This window comes from Mastacembelus armatus, chromosome 16 (assembly GCF_900324485.2).
Source record: "Mastacembelus armatus chromosome 16, fMasArm1.2, whole genome shotgun sequence".
In the NCBI taxonomy this organism is placed as follows: domain Eukaryota; kingdom Metazoa; phylum Chordata; class Actinopteri; order Synbranchiformes; family Mastacembelidae; genus Mastacembelus; species Mastacembelus armatus.
The window spans coordinates 16229922-16248387 of NC_046648.1; the positions used below are offsets into that span (position 1 = coordinate 16229922).

The 18466-nt window shown below is 43.4% G+C and overlaps 1 protein-coding gene across 1 annotated transcript; it reads left to right on the forward strand.

Moving 5' to 3' along the window:
- Window positions 1-1244: 1244 nt before the first annotated feature.
- LOC113136082 (potassium/sodium hyperpolarization-activated cyclic nucleotide-gated channel 1) lies at window positions 1245-14744 on the forward strand. The gene is made up of 9 exons (XM_026316518.1): window positions 1245-1936; window positions 7107-7313; window positions 7513-7726; window positions 7940-8101; window positions 9049-9267; window positions 9793-9939; window positions 10041-10281; window positions 10436-10600; window positions 11000-14744. The coding sequence occupies exons 1-9, from the start codon at window positions 1245-1247 to the stop codon at window positions 13480-13482; spliced, it is 4530 nt and encodes a 1509-aa protein (XP_026172303.1). The 3' UTR covers window positions 13483-14744.
- Window positions 14745-18466: the final 3722 nt, after the last annotated feature.

Genomic DNA, 18466 nt, shown 5'->3' on the forward strand with positions numbered 1-18466 from the left:
AACAGCCACCGCTCAACAAGTTGTTTATTTAAAAGGGGCTTTTGAATTTACTAAAGCTCACCGTTTTACCTTAGAGCAGTTTGTTCTGTTGAAATTAAAAGCCTACCTATATGTCCCCCGTGTCATAGGAGCAGAAGAGACATCGCGGTGTCCCTGTAGTCTGGATAACATGTCAATGAAAGTCGGCAGCAGCGGGAATACAGGGCAGCGGCTGCTGATGAGAGCACAGATCAGACTATGAAAACCTGAAGTTAATACCGGGATCAGTTTGACTAAATCTCCCCTGGCTGTCTGACCGCTTCAGAAAAAAATTCAGCGCGTCTTCCATCGTGATGAGTGTTTTTTTTTTTTTTTTTTTATCCGCTTGGATGCTGGAAATGACAACGCGCCGCGGATTCCGTGAAAACGTGGGTTAGATTCCATCTAATCTAATGATGTGATTTGCTTTCGCCGTCTTGTGTGTCTTGTCTTGGGTTTGTGCGTGATACTGGTTGCTAACAATGTGCGTGTCTAAATGAGTATGTGCGCCCGGTGCGTGCCTATTATGTGCGTCCCTTATGTCCATTAACAACCCTTCCTCCTGACATAGGATCAAGTGTCCTTGTCATTCATCCGCGGATGAATGTTCCCCACTGGACCACCTTACCGCTCAGATCAGCTCTTATATAATGTCATATGCTGAAAACAGCCAAATTGGATAATAAGCCTGGACATATAGGCTACACAGACAGCACGGCCACTGAGCGGCGTCCTCTGTTATCTACTAAACACTGGGAATCCGGTGCCAATATGCCCGCTGTCGGAGCGCTGAGGGCGGCTGTGAAGAGGAGAGGGAGGGCCTCGGGCGGAGAGCAGCGTTTCAAGGACGAGGAAGGAGGAATGTTACAGAAACATCTGTGAGGACAAACCAGACACTTAGAGAGAAGAGGAAGAGAGAAGCTGGCGTCGCGCTGACCGGGTTAAAAATTTAATGTCTGGACGGGGGCTTTTTCCAAGGGCACTGAGGTAAGGATGGCCACATCGGTGGACAGAAGGTGGAGGTGTGAGCTGTCGGCTCCCGGAGAATGACTAGAGACACAGGGGACACTTTTCTTTAGCTTCTTTAGTTAGCATCCACATTGACATTGACATTCTCACCTATGTCATATAGACCGGTATACTATACTAAACAATAGTTTTCCTGAGGGGGCGGGAGTTACAGGTTATATTCACCCTCCCCTCACCCTCCTCCTCCTTGGGCTGGGATGGATGGGGTGGCTGGAGGGGTGGGTACCCCCAGTAGTGGTGGGGGGTCTGGGGGTGACAGCCTTCCCAGACGTAACGGAGGGGACTCGAAGCGGCGCAGTAAAGGCAGCCTGCCCTCTCCAGGGTACAGGCTGTCCCAGGCCTCGCTGGAAGGGGAGAAGGGCTCCTTCGGGGGAGACAGCACTTCCTCAGGTGGGCGTGGCCGTCGCCCCTCAATAATGAGTGCCTCCACTAGGGATGGCCTTCCGTTCCGCACAGCAGGCACTCCAACCACCCCAGTGCCCCTTCCACCTCCCCCGGCCTCCTCTTCCACTGTCTCAGCCCATCCTCCTCCGCGTTCAGTGGGTTTTGCCTCCTCTCGCGCTGCCCTGGCCTCCACATCCTCCACCGGGACTGGGGTCATGGTGGTGGCCACCGGCCCAGAGACAACCACCACCACAGCCTGCAACACCACTGCAGCAGGGACCCCGGATCAGTCCGGACTGGGTGGGTTTGGCATGGGTCTGGATGGAGAGGACTACAGCAACTCCAACCAGAGCACCTTCATCCAGAGGCAGTTTGGAGCCATGCTTCAACCGGGGGTCAACAAGTTCAGCCTGCGCATGTTTGGATCCCACAAAGCGGTGGCACTGGAGCAAGAAAGATTGAAATCAGCAGGCGCATGGATCATACACCCGTACAGTGACTTCAGGTATACAGCCACACACAACCTACACAGCACGCACTAGTTACACTGATGTTGGTTTGTACTAAATGCCAAAAAAGAAAACCTCTTTTGGTAGAAATTTGGATCAAAGGAAGCTGAAATTGTGCTCACTTTTATGAGCACACTTGAAGCCAAATGATAGTCACTTATGTATGTAGACAGAGGAGCAGGGAAAGAGGAACAGATCCTACATTCAGCAGCATCTCCAGTGGCTAACTGGGGAAATAGGGAGGAGAACAACTGGGAGGAGAGGAAGGCATACAGGAGGCTAAATATATAACACCAGAGACACACAGTAGAATATAGGAAGTGATGCAAGGGTTAGAGGGGAGGCGAAACAAGCCTCTGGGGAACCAGGGTATAGAAGAAGATGATGCACGAGAGGTTGAAAGGTAAAAAAAGAAATGGATGAAAAGTCCTTGGAGGCACAATGAAGGCAGAAGGAGAGATCTTTAAGAAAAGGGCAGCGTGTAGGTGACAAGTGCTCCGGGATAGACAACACACAGTGATGGCAGGTCTCCTTTTGTAAAATAATGAGAAACAAAAACTCACTGATTGTACAGTGTTTATTCCTGCAACATTACTTTCATAGAGACACAGGCAATGAGATGCAAATTAAAAGGACAAATTTAGCCAAGAGGCGTTTGGCCGTTCAGAAAGCAGTGAAAGATGCATCCCCTGTCAGTTAGGTCAAGTGTTTAGTGTTGTCATGTGAACGGCATTGAACCAAGCACAGTACTCCCCACTGGTGACTTCATGCATGGAGTTTGATTTTTCTATACACGAATCAATAACACCTGAGGAGAAACTGAAGATTGAGAGAGATAAACAATTTTTGTTTCCTTGAGTGAGACCACAGTCCTAAAGATAAATTAATTCTTGGCAGTAACTTCTAATAGAAAATTCTTGGATCTGAAACTTTTAGTTAGTTCATTGATTAGTCAGTGAACTTTAAGCAGAAAATGGTCGACATTTTCTTGCTCAGGCATCTCTGACGTGAGAATGAATTCTTTTTAATCTGTTACATACCATTGTAACTTGAACAAGTCGTGGTTGCACATAACACATTTGTGACACCATCAAGACATTTGAAGATACCATCATCTTTCTCTTTTTCATTAATTTCTGATGCTGCATAGACCAAACAACTCTACGATTAATGGATAAGATGATCAGAATGAAACTAATTATAAGTCACAGTCATGTGTATGCATTTTCTCTAGCTTCATTTTTTTTGAATGGAGGTGAGTGAGGGAAGGCATTTTTGTGAATGTTAGCGTGCTTCCACCATACTCCTACCTGCACACACACAGTTTTAATATGCATTTAATATGCATATTGACTGAATGGCATGTGAGGCATCCAAGGACATGCTAGGCCTTGCCTGTTTTCCATAAATTCACAATTAAAATGTGCAGGTGGACAGCAGAGGGAGAGACAGCATTCATAATCTCCAGACACACTGCAGCAACAACGGATGACTTGAGCCCCAAGGCTCCTGGCCCACTTCTGTCTCATCATCCACTCAGACACACTCACGGACTTGTCGTTTTTGACAGAGTCGTTTTGTATTGTCTTTCAATTTAATGATCCCTCTCAAATGAGTCTGCTCACAGGTGATATGGTGAAAGAGGTCAATGAGGAATGAAGGGAAGGATGGAAGAAGGGGTGTGGATGGGTGAATGCCCCGCTGAATTTCAGTTCCTTCTGCATATTGATATTCATGCAAGATATCTAAAGATGTGAATTGTCCTAATTATCCTGTTAGAGAATCACAATTGATTTTTAATCAATTATGTATGACATCTTAAATTATGCAAGCTGAGTATGTATTATGCATAACTCATCTAACTTCTCAGTTAAGTACCTGTAGTCTGGAGTGACATCTGAAGAGGGAATTTGTAAGGACGGAGAAAGAAAGAATGGAAGACAGATTACCTCCAAAGCCCCGTTATGTGTTTTTGTCCCAGTATTGACCTTGAACACATGAGCCTCCTGTGAGTGTATGTGCAGTAATATATATGCTTGTGTGTTTTGTCATTATTGAGTCTGATGAGCACCCCATTACAATGTGTCGCTGCTGCACCTATAAGAATACATAACGAGGGGCAGGAGAGGTGATGAAAAATTCATACTCAGGAACGCCATAAAGTGAGAGGAGGGATGAAAACGCAGAAAGACAATTTGGATGTCAGCAGAGTTGAGTGGTGCTAAACCAGGGTTAGTGACATTACACATAAAGTAACAGAGATTTATTACATAATAGCTGGTTGCTGTTGTGCTTGTTTTTCAGTACGTTGGGCAGAATGATGGGTGGAAACTTGCTCAGAACTGACATCTGGCCAGCTGTGAAAAGGGAACCAGTCACAGTCTGCTCAGGAGACACTTGGCCTCAATTACAGTAGAATTAGTGTTTGGTTTGACAACAGCTGAGCAGGTAGATGCAGGTCACTTCTCCTCCAGCACCTGTTCCTGCTCAAAATGGAATATTGATGAGACTGTGGAGAACAGTCTTGATTGCATTTGCAATTCCTATGTGTGTGTATGAAAGAGGCCGTGTGTGCGTGGGTGCGCACACTCCACACAGGTGCACACACATATATACCTGCACAAATCACATGCAATACTCAGCCCAGTGTTGCATGAGTACACAGTTGAGAGATCAGAAACCAGGGCTCGGCAGGTATTTAGCCCGACATGACAAACCTTCACATCATTTTTCGTTTGGATTTGACATATTTTCTTGTCTTTTTGTTTGTTCTCATTTGTTTGGTGTTATACTGAGCTCAAATCAGCTGTCACATCTCAGTGAGAACAGCACCATCTAATACACAGAAGCTGATTAATGTGCTGTGGCATGTACAATATCATCTATTATGTCAGGCAGTAAAGTAAAACATTATAGCAGTAGATATTTTAGATTAGATTAATCAGCATTTTAATTTCTTACAGACAGAGGAACACATTTCAACAGCACATATTATTTTCTATCCTTTATATACGCAAAGGGAGGAAGACATCAAAAATGAATATGTTAGAGATTATGTACTCTGTAGAGCTGCAACATTATTTAATAATGTGCCAATTATTTTCTTCATAATCGAATTTCGTCCATAAAAGTAGTAATTAATAAAAAAAAAAAAAAGTAGCTTGTTTTGTCCACTCAACAATCCAAATCACTGTAGAATAAGAAAATTACAAATCTATAAATCTGAAAGTTGGAAACAATTTTGACTGTTTTTTCCCCCAAAAACCCATTTAAACCCATTGAAAATTCACCACTATGTGGGGAAATTGTAATGGATGTTTTTCAGCATTTTTGATGAAAACTACTAACTGAAAATAATCAACAGATGAAGTCATAATAAAGAATTGCATCCCTGCAGCCCTGAATCTCTTAGATGACTAATAGTAGTCTACAACATTTGCGGTGCATCATAATAAAGAGACTTTGCCTTTATCAGGTCACGTTTTCTGTCAGAACATTAAATTCTTTTGTGAACCATTAGATTTTGGAATATATTTTATGCATGGATAGCAGTGTTAGACATAACCAGTGTAGCATGATGATCGTGATGTATTGATTGTTCTGAATAAATCGCTGTTAATGACGCATTTCCTCAAGGTCAGGAATAATTCTCATCCCCGTCACAAACGCTATAGAACTGCTATATTTGTGTCGCTGTAAATAATCCCTGTATTTATGTGATTATGAAGTGATACATCTGTCAGTGTAAGTGACAAAGTCAGGGAGTAGTGTGTGTGTCTGCAGCACAGTGATGACTCATACTTAATCTTCATCAGTCTAGTGTTATCGTCACACCATGAGGTTGAGTTACTAAATTAGCGCTCAATAGCAATCGACCATGGAGCTAGACTGTAGTTTCTCACAGAAAAACGCAGAGATCAAATATCGGTGTGTGTGTGGGGGGAGTTTTCTTGCAAGAACAAGCCATTGATATCAGCTAAGGTGATGGATAAAGGGATTAGAGCTAAGAGACAGAAAGATGACAGGCGTCGTCTCCAGATGATTGCATCCCCTCTTCTGTCATACTTTAATCACTTCCAGCATCCCAGTGGCATGACTGAGTCCCCGTATTTTTATGAGCAGGCTATATCTCTAATACCCTACAGCATGAAACACAAATTGATGGGGCCTCCCAGGGTTACTGATCATTTTTCTCCCTCTGTTTCTCCCTGTCTAGCTCCTTTCTCCAGTTTCATTTTCATGGTTTATTGGTATGAAAGATAAAGGATGCACTTGATATTGCCAGTGCATTTGCAAAGGATGAACCTGGCTTGAGCGAAATATTAATAATCTGTGTAGCAGTACTGAATGTATTCTACTTATTCTTTCCAAATTTTTAACATAAAAGCTGTGTACTTGTGAGATTTGATAAATGAGTCAAGTATTGCAAGCAGGGATGTTCTAATGATGGATGCTGTCCAGTTCTATTATGGGAATTGTAGAACCCAGGTTTATCTTGGCCACTAATGCTGTCATTTTGACCACACTAAATTGCAGGAGCACTCCTTTCAGTCTTATTTTATTGGTTTATACGTTCATGTCCCAGTAAGTCATGACACAAGCCATGTCATGTTTATATGTTAGGGAAGTGGTCACACTGAAATGGCTAAATTTCAGGTTATGGAAGTTATTATCAAGATACTAAAATAAAATAAATTGTAGAAAGAATTGGATACTGTTTATGTCCTTGGCAGCTTTCATTTGATTATCAGATTATGATATTCACATTCGTCATTCTCTAAATGTCAGCTGAGCTCATGTCAACATGTGTTTCACCCGTGGTGAACATCAACATTAGAACGTTGTCTCTGTCTTCAAGGAAACTGGGGAATCATTTGTGCTTGTAATGCCTCATAGCCAGAACTGCATTAGTTCCCTCTTACATGTATGTCAGATTTTGACTTGCCTGCATTGCAAAATACTGTAATTAGAATGACTGGGGCACGGGGAGGGTGGCCAGTGGGGGTGGGGGGTGCAGTAATTTTAGGATGGTGGCCACCATTGTTCCCACATCCATACTACATACTAATTGTCATAGTATACTATTTTGTCCTTAGCAGTCTAAGTAAGTAACTGCCATATTCAAACATTAGAAGAGAACTGAATAGCTTTTTTTTTTCTTTTTAGATTCTACTGGGACCTGCTGATGTTACTGCTGATGATGGGAAACTTAATCATCCTGCCAGTGGGCATCACTTTCTTTAGAGATGAGAACACTCCCTCATGGATCATCTTCAACGTGGTCTCTGACACTCTCTTCATGGTCGACTTGGTTCTCAACTTCAGGACTGGCATCGTCAAGGAAGACAGCACTGAGATATTGCTGGACCCCAGGTAAGTTGGAGCAGTTTTGCTGAGATTGTGTTCAAAGAAATCCATGTTTGAAATGTGAAAAGGTGATGCGACGCTAGTAACAATAATTTTTGTCCCTGTTTAATATTGATGAGGATCATTCTGTGGCAGGCAAATGCTTCCAAATTGCCAGATTGCCAAGTGAAGAGTGTCAATGGTTTTCCATCCTACTCTAACTCAGGGCGATCCGCCAGAACTACTTAAAAAGCTGGTTCCTTGTGGACTTTGTTTCATCCATCCCGGTGGACTATATCTTCCTGATGGTGGACAGTCTGGACTCAGAGGTCTACAGGACGGCCAGGGCATTGCGCATCGTCCGCTTCACTAAAATCCTGAGCCTGCTTCGGTTACTGCGCCTGTCCAGGCTCATCCGCTACATCCACCAGTGGGAGGAGGTGAGAATCAGAAATTATTTGAAATTTGAGGTATGACTGATCGCCATTTGCTTATGAAATTGTTTTTTTTTAGGATAGAATCCCCCGTTTCTTAGTATCGTACAAAAGAAGAAATGCCTTTTCAAAATGCAATTTAAACCATTTTGGAATTAAATATTTGAAAAAAAAAAAGTCACATACTATCCCCACCCATATGTTCATTTATCTCCTCAGATCTTCCACATGACCTATGACCTTGCCAGTGCCATGGTGAGGATTGTCAACCTAATCGGTATGATGCTGCTGCTGTGCCACTGGGACGGCTGTCTCCAGTTCCTAGTTCCCATGCTACAGGATTTCCCTCCAGACTGCTGGGTTTCCAAGAACCTCATGGTGGTGAGTCTCCAACTACCCATTTGCATGTGACAGTTATTTTTAATATGTTTCAGTGCATGATTTGATTGTCCAAATAACAAAAAAGGGAGATGGTGTTCAGTTTCCATTGAATAAGACACAAATAAATGCTATCTCGGTGTGCACAATATTTATTTCAGATGAAAACAAATAGCAGCTTCTGAAAGACCTGCTTCTGTGTTATCTGTGTGTGTGCAGGGCTCGGGTGTTTATCAGAGCTGACACTGTTTTCTCCTTATCTGTATTAATTGGCTCATACAGCAACATGTCCAGTTGGAAAAAGATTGACTATCATGATCACAAAAATAGAAAAGGTTATCCAATTAAAACTTTACCTTAAATCAGGTGCAGGTGTAAATGCATGTCACGTGCATGGAGGAATTATGGACATGGACGCTCATGGATGCACAGAGATACACAGCTGTATGAATAGCTAACTCATGTCTCACCAGTTGCCTGGGTGACTGTTGCTAAGCAGGCTGATGCTGGGATTTTCCCCAGAGAAAGTCCCCACATCCACTGGACCATTAACATCTTAGTATAATTGGACTCACACAACCTAACACAAAAGGGCACACATACACACACAGACACACATAAGCAGAGGCTGGTCTTTTTTTTTTTTGCAGCCTATAGAACATTTATTTAATAATTTATGGTGACTCCCCTTTTTGACTATGTGTGGCTTTATGCATATTGCAGTTGCTCTGTTTTTGAAGCAGAGTCAGTTTTGACAGTTATATTGCTCTACTGTTATATGATCTCAACTGTGTTTTCTGAAGTGGTGCAGCTCTGAGGGGAAAAGGCTACGGCAACCTGACTAAAATAAGAACAGTTCAATATCATAGCGCCCTGGTAATTAAAACTTGAAACTTCCCTTACTCCTACTGTCACCCTTGTTCTCCTCTCTATGTTCCTCCCACTCGCAGAATGACACATGGGGCGTGCAGTACTCCTATGCTCTATTCAAAGCCATGAGCCACATGTTGTGTATTGGGTATGGTGCCCAGGCTCCAGAGGGAATGACTGATGTGTGGCTCACCATGCTCAGTATGATTGTAGGTGCCACCTGCTATGCCATGTTCATTGGCCATGCCACTGCTCTCATCCAATCACTGGACTCCTCACGGCGACAATACCAGGAAAAGGTGAAATGTGATGCTCATCAACCCGTTCCTTCCATCTGTACTTTTTAAACTTTAGCCACTGAATTTGATTTAAAAAAATCTAGCGATTATTCTTATTGTCCATCAGTCTATGGATTATTTTTCCATTGTGTCTTTTAAAGGAAGAAACTAGTGCCACAATCAATTTTCTGATGATGATTTCTTTGTTTTGTCTTGCAAACTCTCAACTGACTGATCAATTAACTGAGTGAACATGTACAAACTGTATAGCCAAGGAAAAAAAAAAGATCTTTTTATTAGTTATGTCAATTTTAAACATGTTTCCTCTACTAATGTAGAGGAAATTGCAGAGAAATTCTCAGAACTAATGAGGCAATCACTGGTCATCTGCACATATTAGCACAAGCGAAACAGTGCATGCATTAACAAAAGTATTTCTGTGCCCATATGTGATCAGTGTGTCAGTGGTGTAATTCTGCAGGTATTGATCTGCCCTAGTGTGTCGGTGTGCAGATCCCTGACCTGTGTGTATATGTGGTATTGTAGTACAAGCAGGTGGAGCAGTACATGTCGTTCCATAAGCTTCCTGCAGATGTTCGGCAAAAGATCCACGAGTACTATGAGCACCGCTTTCAGGGGAAAATGTTTGATGAAGAGAACATCCTGGGAGAACTCAGTGAGCCACTTAAAGAGGTAATGAGTCACAAACTCCCACACATCCAAACAAACAAGTTTCATATGCTTTGTTCTTTCCTCCAGCAAATTTCTTCAATTTCTTTTCTCTGCTTATCCAGGAGATTGTCAGTTTTAACTGCCGCAGCCTGGTGGCCAACATGCCGCTGTTTGCAAATGCCGATCCCAACTTTGTGACTGCCGTGCTGACCAAACTTCGCTTTGAAGTGTTTCAGCCCTCAGACTTTATCATCCGTGAGGGCACAGTTGGACGTAAGATGTACTTCATCCAACATGGCCGAGTCAGTGTGCTGACACGTGGTAACAAGGAAACCAAACTGAGTGATGGGTCTTATTTTGGAGGTGAGGACATGTGGTTAACAAGGTTGTGTAGAAAGAGTACTGGAATGTAGATGACTTTAACGGTTGTTCATGTGAATTAATCTCAGAGCTGTTCTTGTTGCCAGTTCTCCTGTTGTTCTCTTCTCCTTTCTAATTTTTCTCCACCCACTGTCAGAGATCTGTTTGTTGACTCGTGGACGGAGGACGGCCAGTGTTCGTGCCGACACATATTGTCGTCTGTACTCTCTCAGTGTGGACAGCTTTAACGAGGTGCTGGAAGAACATCCGATGATGAGGCGTGCCTTCGAAACAGTCGCTGTTGACCGATTGGACCGTATTGGTAATGTGGATTTCCAATTGCTGCATACATTTCCCTCACTGTCTTATCTGTGCAGTGACTTGCTATTTGTCATTCAGCTCAATCCCACACTGACCTTGCCAAACACTTGCAATTATCCATCCAATTCCGCTAAAGTTACCAAGACACTTTGTCAGGCATGTCTTCCAATGAAAGGTCAGATCCCATCTTTGAAAATAAGCTCTGAGAAATAAAAGCTGAAATAATCAAGGATGAGAAATGTTCTCAGTAAAGAACAGAAAAACCTTGAGGCTAAAGCCCAAGATGTCTTTTATTTATTCACTTCCCTTGACTTCGTCCAAGTAAAACTTTTTAATGTTTTACACCTTCAGTTTCCCGAACTTATTTTCATACTTAAATATTTGCCACTCTCTCTTGCAGGCAGGAAGAACTCCATGCTCCTGCGTAAGTCGTCCCAAGGAGGTTCATTGGGGGGCAGTATGGGTCGTGGTGGGGGCCGGGGTGGTGGGGGACCAGGAGCAGGTGGAGGCCTGGCAGCAGGTGGTCTGGGTTCCTGTGACAACATGTTGGTGCAGCAAATTGTCAAACACGACAGCATGCCAGCCATGCAGGATGCCATTGCTGCAGCTGCTGCAGGAAGAAGCGGAGTCATGGGAGGAAGTGGCACTGTGTCTCCTCGGCCTCGCCCGGTCATTTGGGCACCACTGGTCCATGCTCCCCTGCAGACTGCAGCTGCCACTAGTAATGTGGCCATCGCCCTCATGCACCAGCAGCAACAGCAACAGCAGCAGTTCCAGCAGTTGCAGCAGCAACATGCACTTGGAGGTGCTTTCTTTTTGCCCTCCCCTCTTGTCTCCCCCTCTCCCTCTTCCTCTTTTCCTCTGTCTCCTCCTCGTGCTCCTGTGTTACAGCCACTTCGCCCATCTGTAAGTTCCCTCATCGGAATGATGGCAGTGGGAGGGATGGGTGGTTTGTCCCCCAGAGGGTTTCCTGCTTCTCCCTCTACCATTGGCCCTCCGGGTGGGGTCACATCACCACCTATTGCTAAGACTCCTCCCACTCCAGCTTCTTCTGTCCCAACTTCTGTCCAACAAGGAAGGACTCTTCAGTACAGCCTTCGCCTCCAGGCTGATCTTCCTTCATTAATTGCTGGATCACTTGGAACCCCAACAGGAGGGGGCCCACCAACTCCACCCATTCACAAGGTACCGACCACCAACCCCCAAGCTGCTTCTGGCACCCCATCAGAGGGCAACACTGTGATGAGCCAGCAGGGGGCAAAAGAAGCTCTGTTACGCCATGGAGGAAACAGCTCTCAGGGTCTGCCTGCACTGGGCAGACTCACGCAGGAGGCCAGGCTGCTGTCAGCCTCACAACCCACTTTGCCTCACCGCTCGTGGGCTGGAGTGCAGCCTCACCCACCTCTCCACCGGAAGGCCTCTGGTGGCAATTTGTTGGCAGCTCCTTTCCTGGCAGGGCAGTTAGCCAGGGGAAGTAGTGCAGGCATGCTGACCACTAATGCACCAGTTCAACTGGTGACAAATATACCATTTCATGCACAAACTATAGTACAGGCTACAGTTCCTATTCAGCCCACTATAGCACAGGCTATCTCTGCAAACACTAACACATACACACAATCTGCACCTCACACAGCCTCTGTACCCACACCAACAGCTACACACATGCCTGCTGCAGCTTCTATACAATCGTCCTCTCCCCCAAAGCAAACCCCACTCTCCTCTGCCACCCCTTCACCTGCACCCACCCCCTCATCTCCTACCCCTGTCCTTTCTCAAACACCTCGCCCGAAACCAATCCCTGTGGCTCCTTCTCGCTCCTCCTCTCCTCCTCCCTGCTCCACCCCACCTTCAGCAGGAACAAGCCCATTGTCGCTGTCTTCAACTCCTCGTCCCAGACCGACCCCAACACCTCCCCGTTCATCTTCTCCCTCTCCGTCCTCTACACCGCTTTCATCCTCTGTTTCCACCCCTGTACCACTACCTCAAACTTATGGGCCCAAGTCATCTCTGACCTCTTCTTCTCCTCCTTCCTCTTTGGTCACTTCTTCCCCATCGCAGCCCCAGAGCCCAAGGTCAAAGTTGTCCAATACACCTCCCTCTGCTTCTCCATTATCTGGCCCTAGTCCTGCGTCAACACCATTCCCCTCTCCAATACCGACTCCCACCCAGATGTCCCGCACCCACACCTCTATCCCCTCCCAAACCTCTACACAAACCCTTGCACCTGTCACTTCTACGCAGACTCTCACCCCTACGCCTTCCCCCTCTCCCATCCCTGTTACATCTGTTCCCTCTCTAAGTAAATCCCAGAGTACAACCCCTTGTCTCCAGCCCTCTGTCTCAAGCTCAGCCAGGGCACCCATCTCAAGCCAGATCCCAAAACAGGTCTCACCTCTAACTCCAGCCCAAACTTTGACTCCTGCTCCAACAACCACTAGCACTAGTTCTCCAAGTAAAGTGACATTCTCAGTTCATCCTGTAAAACAAACCTCTCCTGTCCTTACTCCAAGCACCACTTCAGGGTCTGGTCACTCCCCCAAACCAACCCCATCAACACCCTCATCCTCAAAAACTTTAGGCCCAAACCCCAGCTCCATTAACCCCTCCTCTCTTACCCCCACCACCACCTCCCCAAGTGTTCTGCCTGGTTCTTCTCAAACACCAACCACTACAGCAACCCCTGCCAGCTCGCCAAAACTCAATAAACCTTCCACCCCTGTCCAGTCCACTCAGGCATCCACCACTACACCCAGCCAGTCAGCACATGCAGCCGACCCTGCCAGCACCACCTCTCCTAAAGGTGGGAAAAAGGACCCTCAGCTAGCACTCGCCAGAAAAGACTCAGAGGGACTAAGACACAAACTGCCTGCCAACATGTAATAAAAAAGAGAAAGAAAATTTCCAAGGGTGCTGGGCTTTGTGTTGTAGCTGGTGCTGATTAGCAGAGCCATGGATACACAGAGTTGTGTCGGAGTTGGCACCAGACATCCAGTGATTTCATGTGGGCAGGTACATCTTGTTTGCATTCACTGTAGGATGTGATTGTCTTAGAACATCAGGTATTCATGTGACACTAAACTAAGCCATTGATCAAGGCGAAAGACTTCATAGGTCTGTAGCGTGGTGCAGGCTGACTTAGACACAAAAACATCCAAATGTATACACATACATATCTGTGTTAGTGATTGTTGGAGCAAGCAAGGGAGCTGAAGTGGAAATATGCTGCCGTATACCCAGTGAAACTGAAGCAATAGATGAGAGTCAGAAAAAAAACTGTAGAATATGTTAAAAGTAAATGAAAACAGCAATACGGGTGAAACATTTGAGATGCCTGAAATGTAATCGGAAATTACCCTGACAATAACAATAAATGTTTTTGCTATGGGGAAGAATGCCTATAGTTATGATGAGACTGAAAACGCAGGCAATAGCAAAGGTGTTCCAGGGTTCCAGCTCCACCTCCCTCTTGCCTCCTGTTCTTCACCAAAGTGTAATATTTTCTCATCAGAATAATATGAATTATAAGGATATAGGGTTTTAAAATCACTGTAAAGTTGATACTCATATGAATTTCAATTATTAGGAGCAGTCCAACTGGTAGTTTTGTTGTCCCTGGTGTTTGGTGTTTAGTTTTTGAAGACAAAACTTTTAAACCTACATGTTCACTCTGACAACCTCTGTAAATTGTGTTTTTTTGTGTGTATGTGTGTGACACACAATACTGCTCTGCTGTGCACTGTGGCTTCCTTGATTTTTTTTTTTTCCCCCATCCGGCTACTGTAAATACGTGCCTCTCTGTGGGTCTGTTTTATGCTTCGTCACTCCTTTGCCTCTCTGTCTTTCATCTCTTGTCTGTCTTGCCGCCTTTCATCTGATTTCACAGCTCTGGTCGCTAACTGTTTCTTTGACGCTCGCAGACTCTCTCCCCTTCTCTCGGTTTGCCCGACACTTTGCCGCCTGCTGCCATCAGCCTTGTGTTTAAATTGGCGCTCACCTCCTTCTGTCGCCCTACAACACTGTATCAGCACCATTTCCAGTGATGTTTGGTGTTTTGTGTGGGTAGCAACAAGGCATTTCTGTCTTAACCCCTGATACCATGTTGCCTAGACTATATATTTAAGGACCAAATGTTTTATTTTTTATTTATCACAGCTTTAGCTTTCGAACAGAAAAAATAGCAAACAATGCAGTCCAAATGATGACGAGTGTGGCACTAAGCATTTATGATTGTGATGATGATGATATTCTTGATGAGCATAATCGTAATGAAGATGATGATGGTGTATATCTGGATGCAAGAATAAAGTGGATTTAGATATCATCTTGTTGAATGTGTTGAGGCAGCAGCTTATTGTGTGCTTGCATGTCTTGTTTCTATTTATGTTTGTAACTGTAAATGTAATTTCATATATTGATTTGTAGTACAACACAAACTCAAATGGTGATGACTTGGACTTTTTGACATTTAAAATGCAGATTAGAGAGATTTTAAATCCGGTTACATTTAGTTTATTTTCACTTCACCTGCCTCCAATGTGTCAAAGAAAATATTAAATAGAGATTTTAAGCTGGTATCTGTAACTAACCATCACCAAGAAGCCATTAGAACCACTAAACGGGCCCTTGTCAACAGTTTTCATAAGGACTATTTTTTCAGCAATAAGTGTTTCTAATGAAAGATATGTGCATAATGAAGAGTAGTGGGGCTGTTTTTGAGAAGATGATGTTTTTGTGAAATATTTGTGAAACTTTAGATCTTTGGACCTGTACCTTTTTTGAGAAGATTGGGAAAGAAATTGGGGTCTCAACTTCTTTTTTGTAAGGGGTCTTCAAAAGCCAAAATAGTTTAAAATGTATCTAATTTAACTTATAAGTTAAATTAAGTAGAATAAGTAGAAAGTTATTGGTCATCCAGGCCTTTAATAAATAATAACCATAGCTGTTAAATAAAATAGTAAAAAAGTAAAAAATTACAATATTTCCTTCCCTGATTGTGGTGAAATGAGATTAAAAAAGAGAAGGAAATCTAAATCCTCAAGTACTGTGGTACAAAAGTACTTCAAAATTCTACTTAGATGCTACTTTCCACCATGCATTTCTGCTCTTTCTGCTCTCAGTTCATATAATTTGGGTGAACTGATTCTGTCTTGTGCACATTTTCTGGTTGGATGGATTACCAGGATGGATAATCAGTACACTGTGTATAACTTAAGACTTCACTCAAACATAACCCTGTTAACTCAGAATTGGATGCATACATGATCTCAGAGGATTTGGGATTCAAGGGTTTGGTGATTAAGCTAAAATAATTTCTTGCAAGACTAAAGTTGAATAGTTGAGAACTGTTCATTCTGGCTTTGCCTCCCAGTCCCTGCTCTGCTACTTGTGCAGCTTCTGGATCTCCAGCCCTAATCCTGTAACCTCTCAGCAGAGGGCAGGCACACTCAGATCCAAGGTTAAGCTTATGAAATGCAGGGGACACAAATCTCTGTCGGTCTTGACGGAAACTAAATGAATATCAGCCTTGAGGAGGGTAGATTACACACCTATCTCTCCTACGCTTCTCATAACTTTCAGTCTCCCTCATGCACATTTATTTTCCCTTACCTCTCATTAATGTCCAAGAGGTTTTTTAACAGCCCTTCAGCCCGTGTTGGCAGTGATGAATTATTTTTCACCTCCAGAAGTTAAGAGACATTAACATATTGGATTTACACCTGTTATTATTTCCACCCTCACTGAATAGCCCCTTGCTGGGTCTCACAAAGCAGCATAAATGTGTGAGTAATAGAAAGATTGCCTTGTTGCTGTACATACATACATGTTCAGATAGTGTTTAGGACTTGTATTGACATTTTAATCGAGAGGGAACTGTGAATCTGCACAGTGTGGAAGAGAAGCACACTGAAGTAAACATGCTGTATTTTTATCCATGTATCTGCTCATTCACAGCACAGAAATAGAGAAGCTTAGCGATGGAGGCCTCGATCCAGCAGATTCAGGCCTGCTGGCTGCACATCGACCACTAGATGGCGATGCCATGTTAATAATCTGAGGCACATACTTGGCAAATGGGCATTTATCACAATTTCTATTACTTTATGTACAGTATTTTTAACATGAGAAAATAGGAGAGCAATGAGAAAATGTAATGTATAGATGGGAGGCCACTGTAAAGCAAGGACACAGTCTGGAAAAGGTTAATTATGGCAGACCTGCCTGGATTACCAGCCATGAAAATAGGTGGGGGGATAAACAGGACTGTAATTGCTGCCTGTCATTCTGGCTCGGAAGCACACTCTGAGGTCTTTGCTCTGAGCCTGCACTAGAAATAAACTAAACAGAGAGAGAGAGAGTCTGAGGGCCCTAAAACTCACAATTTAGACTATTTTATTCCTCATTATACTACAGTGTTACATCACATGTTAAAAGCAACAGTCGGTGTTAATGTGTCCTTCAAGTTTAAAAACTGGACTGATTTCATACTAAAATCTTTCATCCACAAATAGACTGGAGGGCCTCCCTTCAGGTTGTTCCTCTTATTCTTTAAAACCTTACCATGTCTTTTCATGACCCCATGTCAGAGGCTGATTGTCTTGCCTTCACAGATTCATTTGAAAGGTTTTTAGAGGCACTGAGAGGTAAAAATAGCCAGAATTCCCCAATAAAAATAGTACAATTAAATACTCAAGTAACTTTCCTAGATACAATTTTGTGATATATGTATTTACTGAAGAATTTCTACTTCTGAGAAAAATATTGTACCTTTTCCTCCTCAGCATAGGTTTGATAGCTACTGTTCACTTTGTAGATTAAGATTTTTACACACAAGGTTGTTTGTTTCTGTGTGTCTCTATGTGGCCCTGTGATGGACTGGTGACCTGTCCAGGGTGTACCCCTGCATTCCACCCAAAGAGAGCTGGGATAGGCTCCAGCAGATCCCTATGACCCTGGTTAGGAATAAGCGGGTATAGATAATGAATGGATGGGTTTTACACACAAAAATTGGAAATTGTTATTGAATAAATGACCAAACAGTATATGAAATAGTTAATTTTATCTTCACCTCAACCTATTTCAACTTTAAATAAATGATTACACTTTATTGCATCCATAATAATAATCATATAATCCAGTAATAATAGGTTGTAGGCCTATAAAAATGTATAGTTTTTAATAGGCTATATTTTTCTCTTTTCAATGCTTTAAGTAATAGATTTATTTTGTACTTTTAAAACAGTGTGATTTTGAGTTCAGCATGGAGCGCGTTTATTTTGTGACCCCTAAGGGGGTCTCGACTCCAAGATTGAGAACCGCTGTTTTAAAAAGGTATGAACAAGGGAAATAAGTTGCATTTATGGAACATGTGGTGCACATGTAGCCACAGAACAAGCAGAGATTTAAGGTTAGGGGGGTGGTAAAGGGTGGGCTGGCTGAGCTCACCACAAAATTATATATAGACTTCCTGCACCTTCACTTCAAACCCCAGCAGCACACACTCCAGGAGCTGCAGTAGGCGAGGATGAGATTCAGAGATTGAAAGAGCGAGGTGATTCCCATAACCACTTCAAACAGGATGCATACACACTACTGTTCGAAGTTGAGTTTTTTTTTTTTTTTTTTTTTTTGCTGTGAAGCTCCTGTTTAGTGCTTGTGTCTCAAATTCATATATATGTAGCTCGCTTTTATGTCTGTGGAAAACAATACTCATAGGCTACTGTTCTGCGCACTCACTGAGGCCATAGGTTTTTCTTTTAGCTGATTCACAAAAAAGTCATTAGCTATAGAAAGTCCCTACTGCTCTTCTGTTGCCCTTTTCTGCCCTCACACTGGATGTGACACATCCTCTAAGAGTTTCATTTAT

What these genes read in the sequence shown, in the direction of transcription:
- LOC113136082 (XM_026316518.1), top strand. Translation starts at nt 1,245, where the DNA reads ATGGATGGGGTGGCTGGAGGGGTGGGTACCCCCAGTAGTGGTGGGGGG. An exon ending in CACCCGTACAGTGACTTCAG is followed by an intron (nt 1,937 to 7,106) that starts GTATACAGCCAC and finishes TTTTCTTTTTAG; the next exon opens with ATTCTACTGGGACCTGCTGA. An exon ending in TGATGGGTCTTATTTTGGAG is followed by an intron (nt 10,282 to 10,435) that starts GTGAGGACATGT and finishes ACCCACTGTCAG; the next exon opens with AGATCTGTTTGTTGACTCGT.